A 13,716-nucleotide genomic window follows, 5' to 3' on the forward strand; every position below is an offset into this window, starting at 1 on the left:
TGTAATCCCAGCAACTCAGCAGACAGAGGAGGAGGATCACAAGTTTGAAGCCAGCCTCAGAAACTTAGACCCTGTCTCAAAATAAAAAAAATTAAAAGGGCTGGGGACTAGCTCAGTGATAAAGCATTCCTGGGTTCAATTCCCAGTAAGACCCCACCCGCTAAATGTGGCTAATCCAAACTGAGGTGGGCTATAATAAGTACATGATACAGACTGGATTTCAAGGACTTGGTAACCAAAAAAGCAGTGCTGCTATCTCCATTTTTTATAGTGATTATATGTAGAAGGGATAATATTTTGGAGGTGTTGGGCTTAATTAAGTATGTCATTAAAATTAATCTTATCTTTTCTTTTTTATCCTTTTAAATGTGACTACTAGCAAGTTTGAAGTTATATGTATGGCCCATACAGTTGCACAGTACTAGTCCAGAGGCAGACTTTCCCCCGCTGATGATTCCAAGAGACAAATATTTTTATTCATTCGACAAATATTTACAGAGACCTAAATGGAGTTTTTGCCTAAGGGAGGCTTTTATATCAATTCTAAAAACCTCCAAGTAATCCTTTCAGTCTCTCAAGTTATTCCTCTTCTGTGGGTAAGTCTTGTATTATAAATGAAGACTGAGCTTGCCTTTTATATTTAGATCATCCAAACACAAAAGCTTTGTTACCTAAATTGCAGAGAAGAATAGAATACTAATGGGAATATAAATTCCACACTGCCAAGTTGTCAGAAGCATCTTGCAAAGGACCAAATATTTTCATTTCTGCTAAGAGGGGTGTAAAGTGGACACGAATTTCTATCCCATAGCATTAATCCATTGGTTTTCTTCAAAGTGTCTGATTTATCTGGGGAAGAAACATTCAACCTAGAAATGCAGTAAATGTTGAAATACAACATTTACAGCATAAAGGCTTTATAAAGGTACCATTTCCAACCAGTGAGGAAAAGATGGACCGTTAATTCAACAGTGATAGGGCAACTGGTGGAAGAAACACAGCACTGTCCTTCTGTATTCTTTTAAAAAAAAGCCATGCGGGGCTGGGATTGTGGCTCTGCGGTAGAGCGCTCCCTTAGCACGGGCTAAGCAGGTTCGATTCTCAGCACCACATAAAATAAAGAAAGAAAGGCATTCCTCCCTCCCTCCCTCTCCCTCTCTCCACCCTCTCCTTATTAAAAAACAAACATGCAGTCATGTGGTTCAAAGGCTGAGGTATAAAGAGGAAGGAAGGAAGGAACCATTAAATACTAAGAGAAAAAGGTTTCCTTTTAAAAACAATCATGAAATAATATTTTTAAGTCTTGATGTTAAGTTGCTGTAATGGAAAAGATTGATAAATTTGAAGCAAAATATAATTTTCTTTACAAAAACATTAAATTAACAATATTTCTAGCTTAGACATGTATACACTCATATCTCGCATAAAGAGTACTTTATATATTAAGAAGAATACCAATACAGAGAAGATGTGGAAAGAGGCAAATGCTAAAAAAGAAAATAAATGCTTAATCTCATTAATAAAATATAGTAATACGAACTAAACAATACAATATAGTTTCTTACCTTTCCAACTAATCGAGGCTTAACCAGTCCTTGGTAATACTAATGGAGTTAACAACATGGGGAAACAAAGACACTGTCAGAAGTGATATAATTTGACTATATTCTTCAAAAAATGCTTTAAGCTTACACTGTGGTAATATTAAATTCACTTTTGGGAACTTACCCCATGGATATGCTTGCATAAGCATGCCAAAATATATTAAATGATGACATCTGTATATAACAGAACGCCATGCCTGCTTCTATTGACATGGACATACGTCCATGAGCTGTTGTTAAAGGAGAGAATAGTATGTATGGCCTGGTTTCATTTGTGTTAAAAATTTTAAAAGTAGATGCATTATATGACATCTACATAGAAAATGTGTGGAAGGATTCTTTATGAATTGTTAAGTGCAAATACACCCCGGAAATGGGTTGAGAGGAGACAGTTGTGGGTAACTGGTTGAGACCCTTGAATTCTTCCCCCATAATATACTACACTGTTTATTTTCTTTAAAAAAATAACGAACATGTTCCTTTTTGAAAGTTTTATTTGCCTTTTATCAAGAAAAAAACCCAATTAGTTTGTGGATACTGCAGTGGATTATAGATTAAAATATTTTCTTCTCAGGCCTATTATTTTTATTCTCTGGTATTCAAAGCTAGAGACCGATTCATCTGAAAAGCTTTATATGAAATAGTGAGTATTAAATGTAGATCTCATTAAAATTATTTTCTCTTTAAAAAATGTCTCTTGGGCTGGGATGTAGCTCAGTGGCAAAATGTCCACCTTACATTTGCAAAGCCCTGGGTCCCACCCCTAGTTCCAAAAAACAATAACAACAAAAGAACCCTACCCCCCCCCCCAAAAAAAAAAAAAGATTAAAAAAAAAGTTTTAAGTCTCATCTTTTAAAAAGACCACATTCTCTTTAGCAAAGAGGGTAACCACATGCACAGAAAGCTCATTTTAATATTTCTTAAAATGTCTTATTGTTATTAATATTATTTTGTCAATTTTCTGCCATGTTTACTTAAATTTCTGATAACTCCCAAAGACAAATCTTTATAGATTTTCAGCTTCTCCTCAAAAAGGGACAAGAATTTTAAGATCAATAAATCCCTAGTCCCTGCCTTTAGCTCCAGTACACTGAATTTTACTTTGTATCAACTAAGTCTTGTCCAAGTTCCTCATCAAATGCTTGGAAGTAGGTATTTTAGGGTACAAATTTATTTTGTGGTTGATGAGTACACTTTTAACTTTAAAGGTCACAGTTAGATAAATGTCACAGAAAGCTCACACCACTGAGCTCAAACAAACATTCATAAATGAATTTCATCAAAATCCTATTTAAAGCTGTCAGATCCTTGCTTTCCTGTTGTTACCAAAGGCTAAGTTACACTTACAACAAAAGCCTCTTGAGCTTCCACTCTGATTTACCTGAAGCTTCCACCTAGTCTTCACTTTACCATTTTCTCTGGAACTCATAAAACGAAGCAAGGGGCAATGTTATTCATAGTAACTTTTGCTGCTTCAGAAGAATTCTAAAGTGATTTTAAAGTGTGATGACATCCTACTAACTAATATTACTGACCCTATGTAAAAATGGAATGCAGAAAAAATACACTAGGTTATTTAAGGGAATAGAAATAAAATAGGAAAATAAACTATGTGTAAAGTGATATTATGCATTGTACATGCGGAGAGCTAAAAGAGACATAAAAATCATTGGCTTTGACATAATACTCATTTTATTGATCAGGAGGCTGTGATCAGTAGAGAGGTAAATGGGCCATGTTAAGGTCACAGAGTTAGTTAATGGCTGTACTAGCCCTAGGATTGTGGTCTTCTGTCTCTCAGCGTGCTAATTCTACCATACCATGCTGTGGCTTCTGGTATATGCATGCATCTGCGTATAACTTTATTTTTGTAAATATATCTGCCTTATGGTCCTGAGGTTTTACTCCTAGATATGTATCTGATAGACTCACATGAGTGCTTATGTCCACTAAAAGACATGTACTAAATTATTCATGGCTGTATTTATTCTTAATATCCAGTCTATTGGAAGGAAGGAAAGGGAGGAGAAAATAAGGAAGAAAACCCAAACTTCAATCAGCAGTTGAATGGATAAATTATAGTTTATTTACACGCTGGACTGTTAACACAGCAATTGAAAACAACTGATTCATGGAGCAATATGGACAAATCTCAAAAAGCATATTGTTGTGCAAATGTAGCCAGACCTAAGAAATTATGGAAAGCATTTGTGTTATTTTTTTTAATGTGTGTTTATAAAGCTCCTTAAGGGCAGAGACTATTTCTCTATAGATCTCTAGCACCTAGCCTGTTATCCAGCATATAATAGATGCACAATGTGTTCTTATTTTAATGGAGAGGATATGGTATAGAAATAGACACAAAGGAAGCACCCAGTATTTTTATGAGAAAAAAATGGTAATACAGGGAACAGTAATTTAATTTTCAGATATTTATATCAGAGGACAGTCTATGGAAACCAGAAATATTAACACAATATTAATTGTAAGTAGTGGTTGGCTGAGTTTGCTATTATGGTAATATTTCAAAGCAAGATCAGCTAATAGAGTTGATGAGTTGACCCCCAGATTAATCTAAACACCACATCAAGTAGATGCAGCAGTCTCCTCTGCATGTTTTTGGCCCCTAAGGAAGAGGAAGTGTTCTTACACTCCCTCAGGTTTCTCACTCAACAGAGCAGGAGTGTCCAGTTGATTAGCCAGATTCTGGAGTAGAGATCAGGCTTCTTGCTTTGGAGGGTGTGTGCCTTGGGGGGAGATGGCATCATAAGGTAAGAAGGCTTCTCCGTCTCTTCCTTCAGCACTGCTGGGTGCTCTGGCTTTCCGTTTCATAGAGGTGATGAATTTGGGATGGGGAAAGGAAGTAACTCTGCAGCCTGCTTTGCTTCTTGTTTGCTTCAGACCCTGCCCGCTACAGCTCACTAAAGTTCCTGAGAGTTCTACTCTGAGGTTGGGGCCTCCCCCTCCATAATAACAAAACATTACCTTGCCTCTTTTGGGCATTTGGTTTCCTTGGAGGCCACCTAGAAGGTGGGAAACCTAGACTAAAGTAGGATTTATAAATTCTAGATTTCCTGGCCAAACGTCACTATACTGATTTAGTCGGGCCACCCTTTTATAGCAATTTGGTTCTTCATCCCTAAACACACACCACAAGAATCTTCACGATCCTTTCTCCTGCCATGGGTACGTCAGGCGTTGGTAAGGTCTTATTCAACACTGCTGCCTGTTCTTCTTGAAAGTTTATCCCATTGAAAGACTCCTTGAAGAAGAAGAGATATTCCTGTTTGAAAAAAATTTATCCTTCCAGTTATGGTTCAGACAGGCCACCTGAATTCCAGTCCCCAGGGAGCCATAGGAACAAATTGTCAGTCAATTTGCAATCTTCTGTAGGAGCACCTGGGCTGTTGAGCTGCAATTAACAGCTTCCTGAGGAGCCTGGGTGTGCTTAAGCAAGTCTATTTTGTTAAATATTGACTGGCAGGATTTCCCTTCTAGTAGGGCGTCTCATCTTCGGGGTGAGAAGACATGGTCTGAAGAATTGAGGTGGGTAGGAAGAAAACATTATACTCTTTCATATAAAGGCATTGTGAAGTGCTGAGTGTGTCAATCTGAGATGGGAAAATTTCCTTTGTCCTTAATGTGACCTATGTTACCTTTTAACAGTTCATTATTTTTCACCTCAATTTTTTTTTTACAAGAGGTTAAGCAGTGTGCCCCGTGTTTTTTCATTATTGTAATATCTAGGTAAGTCATATGCAGCTTGTTATCATTAAAGGTTTCTGGAAATGTTTTATTTTTGCCTCAGGGAAAACAAAAAGCTAATGTTCTTTCCTTTCTTGCTGATCTTATCAGCCCAGTACATATGTTTTGACCCTCTCATACTTTGTTTTTTATACTAGGACTTTTCAAATAGACCAAGTTAGCTTGCTGAGAGGACTCAAATTTCATGTCTTACCCTATTATGATTTAAAATTTGAGCACATGTGAAAATAACTGACAAAATGACATGACAAAAATATATCAAGAATTTCTACCGCCTTTTTTGTGGGGTCCCTCAGAGGCAGGAGGTTTTGTTTGTGAGCATGTGCATTAATACTGAACGGTTTTATTCTTTGTTGTCTTGCTCATTTTTGCCAAAGCCAACAGTTGTTCCCTCAATGTTCAAATTGAGCAAATGCCCAGTCATTACCATGTAACAGGGTGATTCTGTCAAATACCTGAATACCCTTTTGGTTGTTCTCTAAATTTTGTCAGCAAGCTGAAATACATCTTCCTTTGTTTCTGGCAGATGTTAAAATTAGACCTTCTGAAAATTCTTAAAGAAAAAAAAATTGTTTTTACCTTTTCAAGTCTTGCATTGGAATTATTCTTGATTTAATATCTACCTGTGACAGAAATACAATGAAATCCCAGTATCAGCAGGAACGACATCTCACGTGGTCAGAATGTAACTTGTATGTGCTAACTAGAAAGTGGTGACACTTTTTAACAAAAACCACGTTGACAGTGAATCTCAATGAGACTTCTCACGCTGGCTTGTTGGTTGCTTTTGTAGTTTAACTCGGCTGCTAAGCAGCTGATAGAGTGGGACAAGCCTCCCATGCCAGGAGTTGATGCTGGAGAATGTACCTCAGCAGCAGCCCAGAGCAGCACTGCCCCAAAGCACTCCGACACCAAGAAGAACACCAAAAAGCGGCACTCCTTCACTTCCCTCACCATGGCAAACAAGTCCTCCCAGGCCGCCCAGAACCGCCACTCCATGGAGATCAGCCCTCCTGTGCTCATCAGCTCCAGCAACCCCACAGCTGCCGCAAGGATCAGCGAACTGTCTGGGCTCTCCTGCAGTGCCCCCTCTCAGGTAAAGCCTCAGAGAGGTATAAAAAAGAGCTAGGTCACAAAAGGATCTATTTGCAAGCGTGTTTGTTCACTAGCTGGGAAGTACAATTTATTTCAGCTTCTGAAGTAATAGTTTACCTGGGACATGAAGCCTTTATTTTATTATTTTGGGTACCAAGGATTGAACGTGGGGGCACTTGACTTTTGTATTTTATTTAGAGATGGGGTCTCATCCAGTTGCTTAGTGCCTCACTGTTGCTGAAGCTGGCTTTGAACTTGTGATCCTCCTGTCTCAGCCTCCCGAGCTGCAACTTACTGGCATGTGCCACTGCATAGGTGAAAAAATAGAGAATGGAAAGTTAACTAGGAGTATGTCAACCCAGAACTACTAAGTCTTCTTCAGAGGAAAGATCAGAACTTACAAGATGGGTCAAATAATATCAGTTTCACTAAACAGTCACTCAGTTTTACAAAACCTTCTCATAGTGCTACTTTGGAAGATATTATCAGCTTAAATTTGATCTCTCCTCAAATTTAAGATGCTCTTGTTGAAACATAACATTTGCAGCTCCTTACATCTCTATAACTCACCTTGATGTTTAGACTTCCCAGTCAGAGTTGTAGATAAAAAAGAAGAGAAAAGATGGAAAGAAACATTTAATTTAAATTAGAAATAGGCCTATGGGTTATTTATTTATTTTATCCTCTACTGGGAATGGAACCCAGGGCCTCACACATGCTACACATGCACTGTACCACTGAGCTATATCCACAAGCCTTTTAAAATTGTATTCTGAGACAAGGTCTCTCCAAGTTGCTCAGGCTGACCTTGAATTTGCAGTTCTCCTGCCTCAGCCTCCTGAGTAGCTGGGATTATAGTGGTGCACCCTGAGCAAATGTGCTTTGCATTTTTTTAAAAGCTCATTATTCATCAGTATTTGACTGTCTTAAAAATTAGTCATATAGCTAGGTGTGGTGGCACATGCCTATAATCCCAACTACTTGAGAGTCTGAGGCAGGAAGATTGTAAATTTGAGGAGGCAAGTCTCAGCTGAGTTAGTGAAACCATGTCTCGAAATAAAAAAGGACTGGGGATGTAGCTCAGTCGTAGAGTGCTTCTGGCTTCAGTCTCCACTATTGTGGGGAGGGAAGGAAGAAGCTGCACATAATTATTATGTTACTAAAAACACAGTTGACTGCAAACTTTCATTCATTCATTTGGTAAATGCTTATTGGGAACCTTATTATTGTACTCATCTAGGCAATGTGTACGTCAAAATACATAAGATATAGGACTTCCCTACCTTAGGCCTTAATTCTGGAGTATAAAATGAGCCTGACTGTGCACCTGCCTACATTCCAGTACTACTAGCTTTATCCAATTAGGTAATGGCTATATTTCCTTCAACTTAAAGGTCAAAAAGCTTAGTCCCAGGTAAAGCCTGCCACATGCAGGAGAAATTTCTTTCTAGTCTTGGATCGTTTTTTAAGATTCATGCAGACTTGACATTTACTTCACATTACAGCTTTGGGTTTTTAAAAATATATATAAATACAAGAGTATTTCCCCTTAAAGAAAAGAAATATATAGTAGTCCTGGTCCTTAAGAAGTTTACAGTTTAATAAGTTCCTGTATTGGATCACAGAATAAAAATTTACCACATAATTTTTGTGTTCCTTGCCAGTTTTATTGAAAATCCTTTTCCCTTATCATTTATTTAACACTGCTTCTGTAGATTCATACTGTGTGTTGGGAGTTATATGCATCCACTTCTTGAGTGAGATTGTGCTGTTTTGACTTTTTAAAAAATGATTAGGTCGCACGACTTTTGATCTTCTTAAGGAAAGTAAGGTGCATACACACACACACAAACATGAGTGCAATGAAGGCAGAGGTCTTTTTTGTTTTTTGATAACATCCCATAGGGCAGACATTCAGTGAGCACACAATATTCAAATGAATGAATCAGTTGAAAAATGAATAGAGGATGGAACCATGTGATTTTAGTCATGTAACTAATCATCCCTATGTGAAAAACAAACATGAACTGAGGATCAGAGTGTGGAGTACTAAGTGAGGTGGACCTGGAAAGATTCAAAATGGAAGGTTTTTTTAAATAAGGTTCTGCAGGAAAAGGCAGTCAAGACAGGCATTCACTAATAGGAAGTTGACCCTGCATTTCCATCTTGTGATCCAGCAACATTTGCACAGTGAGGTTTTCTTGACATGAAAGACAGCTTCTGCTAAGAATGGTGACAGCAGTGAATGAGAAGAGCCTCGAGAGAATGGACAGGCATTTGGGGGAGTAGAAGAAAAAATCAAAAGAGAAAGATAAATAGAGACTTTACCCCTTCTGCAGAGAGCTCAGCAGCCAGGTGTGAGCACATCTGCTCTTGCCACACCCAAGCTGGGAGTGAAGACTGTAAAAGTAGAGCTATTTTGTTGTTTGGGTTTGAATAGCTTAGGAAACAAGGCTCTTTCTGTGTTCCATTAAAACACTTTCCCCTTCAGCCACCCCACCACTCCTCCCGTGCTGCAGTTCTGTTCTCAGTGGTAGCGCGTTGCCTCAGGGAGGAGTTATTTCTAGAAGAAGATGGGAAGTGTTTGAAGTGCTTCCCAGTTTCTCCCGCCCAGGTTTATAGAAAACCCCACTTATCTTGGGCACTGTGTACATTGGAGGGAACCACAGTCCACAATAAAGCATTGAGTATGTGTAGCATATGTGACATGCTCCCTCCTAACTGTGGAGATTATGGGAAATGGTCCATGGGAGGCTCTGAAACAGGGCTAACTTTTCCTCTGCCCAGCAAAGGGCCAGTGTGCAGGTTTCAGTAAGGCCCATTGCTGAATCTGCCTTTGGCTATCCGCCTGGTTTCTGTCTTCCTTTCCTTACTCAGGCCCACCTTTACCTTCAGTTTTCTTTTCCTCTTATATATTATTTATTTAGGAGTGAACCCAGAGGTGCTTTACTGCTGAAGTACATCCTCAGCCCTTTTTATTTTATTTTTTTAATTTTGAGACAGGATCTCAACTAAGTTGCTCAGGGCCTTGCTAAGTTGCTGAGGCTGGCCTGGAACTTGCCATCCTCCTGCCTCAGCTTCCCCAGTCACTCAGATTGTAGGCGTGCATCACTGTACCTGGCTGGGATTACATTTTTATTATAAACCAAGCTTTCCCCCTGCCTTCTCCTCTCATCCCAGTATGGGAGATTGAATCCAGGGTCTCATGCATTTTAGGCAAGTGTTCTACTACTGAGCTCCATCCCCAGCATTTTTGAACCTAACGTTTTTGATGTATCATTGTTTCTTTGGAGAAACATGATTCCAGTGAACTCCATTGCTTCTATACACGGTAGAGGAAAAAACAGTCTATTTCTTCAGGAACCCACCCCACTCCCTAATTTTTACAGCATCACACAGCACCATTGCATTCTGAGTTGGCCCTGCTCTGCAACATGAGTGAAATTGATCAAGTAATTGAACACAGGCAATGAAATGACCCGAATAACTCAATTTCTTTCTAGTAAATTAATCTTGGGCAGTATCCTAGACAAGACACCTTTGAAAACAACTAATTTGGCTTGATATTGTTCCTTTAAAGGTTTATAAATAATTGCCTGCTGTAGGCATGTCTAGGCAGCTGCATTTTAATTAAGCATCCCAACTGACTAGAAGTCATGAAAAATGATCTTGAAGATAACAAAATATTTAAGAATTTTTACCTAGATCCAACAATGGAGAGACAGGTGAGTGATCAGCCACAACTCACCTTAGCTGGTTCTTCCACAGAATTGTTAGCTTAGTGGAGCACCAGATGTCTGACCATCTGAAAGGGCAGTGTGACCCATGGTAGGAGGCAAAAATGAGGTAGCAAGTTGTTGTGAAACTAACAATAGCTCAGCTCTGTGCATACAATATTGTAGTGTCCAGCTTTTGTCACATGCCTCTGCAGTATCCAGTAAAATGCCTCGTATAAATTGGATAATCAATTGGGTTGAATATACTGAAAAGAATTCTGCCTTCCCAAAATAACAAAAGGTACAGATTTTTTAAAAATGGGACCTCCTTCTTTTTAATAACTTGTTTTTTTCTTGGCAGGTTCATATAAGTACCACCGGGTTAATTGTGACCCCACCCCCAAGCAGCCCAGTGACAACTGGCCCCTCATTCACTTTCCCATCAGATGTCCCCTACCCAGCTGCCCTTGGAGTGAGTATAGCTTCAATCTTTATTTTTTCTTTTTAGTATTTAGTCGTGTGGATCTGGCACACTCTACTTCCTGTCACCTGCAGTTTATGCTGATACTTGCTGGGTGGGATGGATCCCTATCTTTAATCTTAATAACCTTAATCTTAATAGCCTTAGCTAATCTTACAAAAAAAAAAAAAAAAAATTAGAGAGTTTCTTGCTTGGAACCTGAACATTGTTTTAACAATGAGGATCATTGGCCTGAAGCTATTGGAAGAACTCTGAAAAACACATTTAATTTTATTACAGTTCAACCTGGTTTTCTGAAGGCTTGGCCTTTATTTCCCTAGAGTTTCTAGATCTTGCTTATTTCTTTTAAAGACACATTTATAGAAATACTTGAGGAGATAGATCCCAGAGGCTAAAGTGTTAGCTTTGAGTCACACGATACATTGATACCAACTCTGCATTTAGGATTCATCCTTCAGTTTCTCATCTAGTGTAGCAATAGTTACCTAAACATATTGACTGTCCTAGAAGGCTCCCTTAGATTGTGTTGATTTCCTTCTGAAAACCATCCTACAGGTAGAATAATCAGTAATTGCTTAAAAACATCTGAATGGGAGAAATTCATAGGGAGAATTAGAATCGCCGAGGGAGATGGATTCAGAGCAAAGGAACACTGGAGAGAGAATTCAAAGAATAAGCAAATGCAAAGACCTTAGGCAGTAGAGAGAATCAGTAGTCCCTGCTTCCTAAGGTTGTAGGCAGTTGAATTTCAAGAAACTGGCAACAGTGAGACACCTCTTGTCCGGGAACAGACCTTGGCTTGTACATTCAGACTATTTGTTCCAGCACTGGATTGAATAAAGACAAAAACATCAGATCGCCACAGTTCTGGACCATGGCATCGCCCAGTCCCCGCCCCACACCTGTGATTTGTGGTGATGCGCTTAGAGAAGCAGTGTGGCCTGAAGATGGAGACACGGACCTGGGATGGAACAGACCTGGTTTGAAGTTCAGCTTGGCCCCTTATTTGTTATATGGGAAAGTTACTCGGCCTCTTTATGCCTCAGTGTCCCTACTTGTAAACTGAGATTGATAGTGTGTATGTCACAGAACGAGATCATAGAGAGGGCTGGCTATTACTGGTCTAGCCCTCCACTGAGGACTGTTGCAAGGCGGGTTTGCAACATGTGCCACTGGTTTACCCTAAGAATGCCTTGGAGGGCCTGCCTCACTTTGTTATGGTTTCCTCTGCTCTCTGTAGTGGTGAGGGTTCTCAGCAGCTGGTTTGCCTTTAGGGTGTGGATTTTATATATGTTGTAAAGATTATGTTTTTCTCTGTTAGACAGTTTAGAGCCCAAATTGGTAGCCCTGTCCAGAAAGGCTTTCACAACCTATCAGTTAAAATGTTGACTCCTTCTGGTTTTATCGCCCTCAGTTTAACATTTGCTTAATTTTTCTTATCTAATATTTATTTTTCCCTGATATAGTTTATAAAGAGTTAAAAACTGATTTTGAAACAAGTACAAATAGAGTTATTACCTACCTTTTGAAAACTTTTTATAGAATTAAATATATTTTTATATTTAAATGGAGTTAATAATGTCCCATTAGAAGTTAAATTTTTATTTTTTTTAATGTTCCCTGGATGGTTACAACTTCCTTGATAGTGTAATTGTTGGTGAAGGAGACTGTGCCTTGATTCATCTGGGAGAAGATGAATTTCAGTTAACATTTATTAAATGTGGTTTCCATGAGAATCTATTAGCCCCGGATGTTTGATTGGAGCCAAATTTCATAAGCATCCTGCCCTCTAATCTCCTGGGGAGACTCTCCCCTTCCTTTCCCACCCCCAGTGCACACATATGACTAGTTGGTATTTCCATTTTAAGATGACCACTTTTCCTGGAAAATTCTAACTTGATTTCTTAAGGTAAAGAAGAAAAAAAAAAGACTTTTTCATCTTAGAAAAATTAATTAGTGGAAAAGACCTAAGGCTGGCTGAGTTTCAGCCCTTGTGAGCTGAAAATTTTACAGTATGGTAAATGGCCAGTTCCTTTTAGCTGGGGGCCTACTCTAGAGCAAATCAATAGGACAGGTCACAAGAGAACATGAATATATAAAAATTAATTTATATTCAACCATGTTATCCTAGGATTATATAAGAAAGCCTTCATGCTAAGCAAGAGAAAGATTTATTAAACAGTATGTCTAGTGTGCCAATTCCATTTAATGAAAAACTAATTATAAACAGACTTGTCTGTCATCCCTGGAGATGTCTCGATCTCAGAGTCCCTGGTAGGCCGGCAGAAATGTTTCAGATTTAATATGTTACGTTTAAGTGGGAAAATCTCAGCAGCCTGTGCCCTCTGCATCTTACATTAACTGTGGCAAGTATTCTATTTAAAATCTGAAATAATTTCTGAAGACTTTTGAGTACTATCACAGCAATAGTATACAGCTCAGTAGAAAAGAAACCAGGCTTCTCATGGTATGATTTATATGTAATAAATGTCACCACTAGAATAGGAAATGAAGATTATTTCCAGTGTTTTTTCATAAATTGAGACTTTTTAATATTTTATACAGAATGAAGTTAGGAGCATATGTCCCATACATTTCACATGCAACAGTTAAAATGTTAAATGTCTAACATTATGAGCAACGCTGGTATTCCAACTGTTGTGCTGATACATCAAACCATTAAGAGTAGTGAGGTTTTTTTGACTAATTTTGTGGGATGGGGAGGGTGGAGATCTTAGCCTTGTATCTTCTGTGCACTGGCAGAAGAACATTTGGAACAAGTAATTAACAATCCCTGATCCTCAGTGCCAGTTGAGAGCTATGTTAGAGGCACAGTGAGTGTTCTCGTTCATGAAGCACTCAGGGAGGATCTCTTACCTTCTGGCTGCAGAGCCAAGTGCCAGCAATACAGAGAAGTGTGAGACAGTCTCTGACTTTACAGTTTCATGAATCATAACAATAGCTTCCATTTGTTGAGCTTCTGCTATACTCTGGGGTATGAATGGCAACTTATGTAAATCCTTTAAAATTTTTTTCTGATATATACAACACCAA

General features: G+C 38.6%; 1 protein-coding gene across 3 annotated transcripts in view; it reads left to right on the forward strand.

The window, feature by feature from the left end:
- Sh3rf1 (SH3 domain containing ring finger 1) overlaps positions 1-13,716 on the forward strand; it is a 165,511-nt gene that overhangs the window by 117,846 nt on the left and 33,949 nt on the right. Inside the window, exons 5-6 of one of the 3 annotated variants that reach the window (XM_027927109.2) lie at positions 6,164-6,466; positions 10,543-10,653. The exons of 1 other annotated variant lie outside the window; for it this stretch is intronic. In XM_027927109.2, the coding sequence (XP_027782910.1) occupies positions 6,164-6,466; positions 10,543-10,653 (414 nt within the window). The remainder of the gene's footprint in view (positions 1-6,163; positions 6,467-10,542; positions 10,654-13,716) is intronic. One more of the 3 variants, XM_071610536.1, reaches the window with a different exon arrangement.

This window comes from Marmota flaviventris, chromosome 3 (genome assembly GCF_047511675.1).
Source record: "Marmota flaviventris isolate mMarFla1 chromosome 3, mMarFla1.hap1, whole genome shotgun sequence".
NCBI classification, from domain to species: Eukaryota; Metazoa; Chordata; class Mammalia; order Rodentia; family Sciuridae; genus Marmota; species Marmota flaviventris.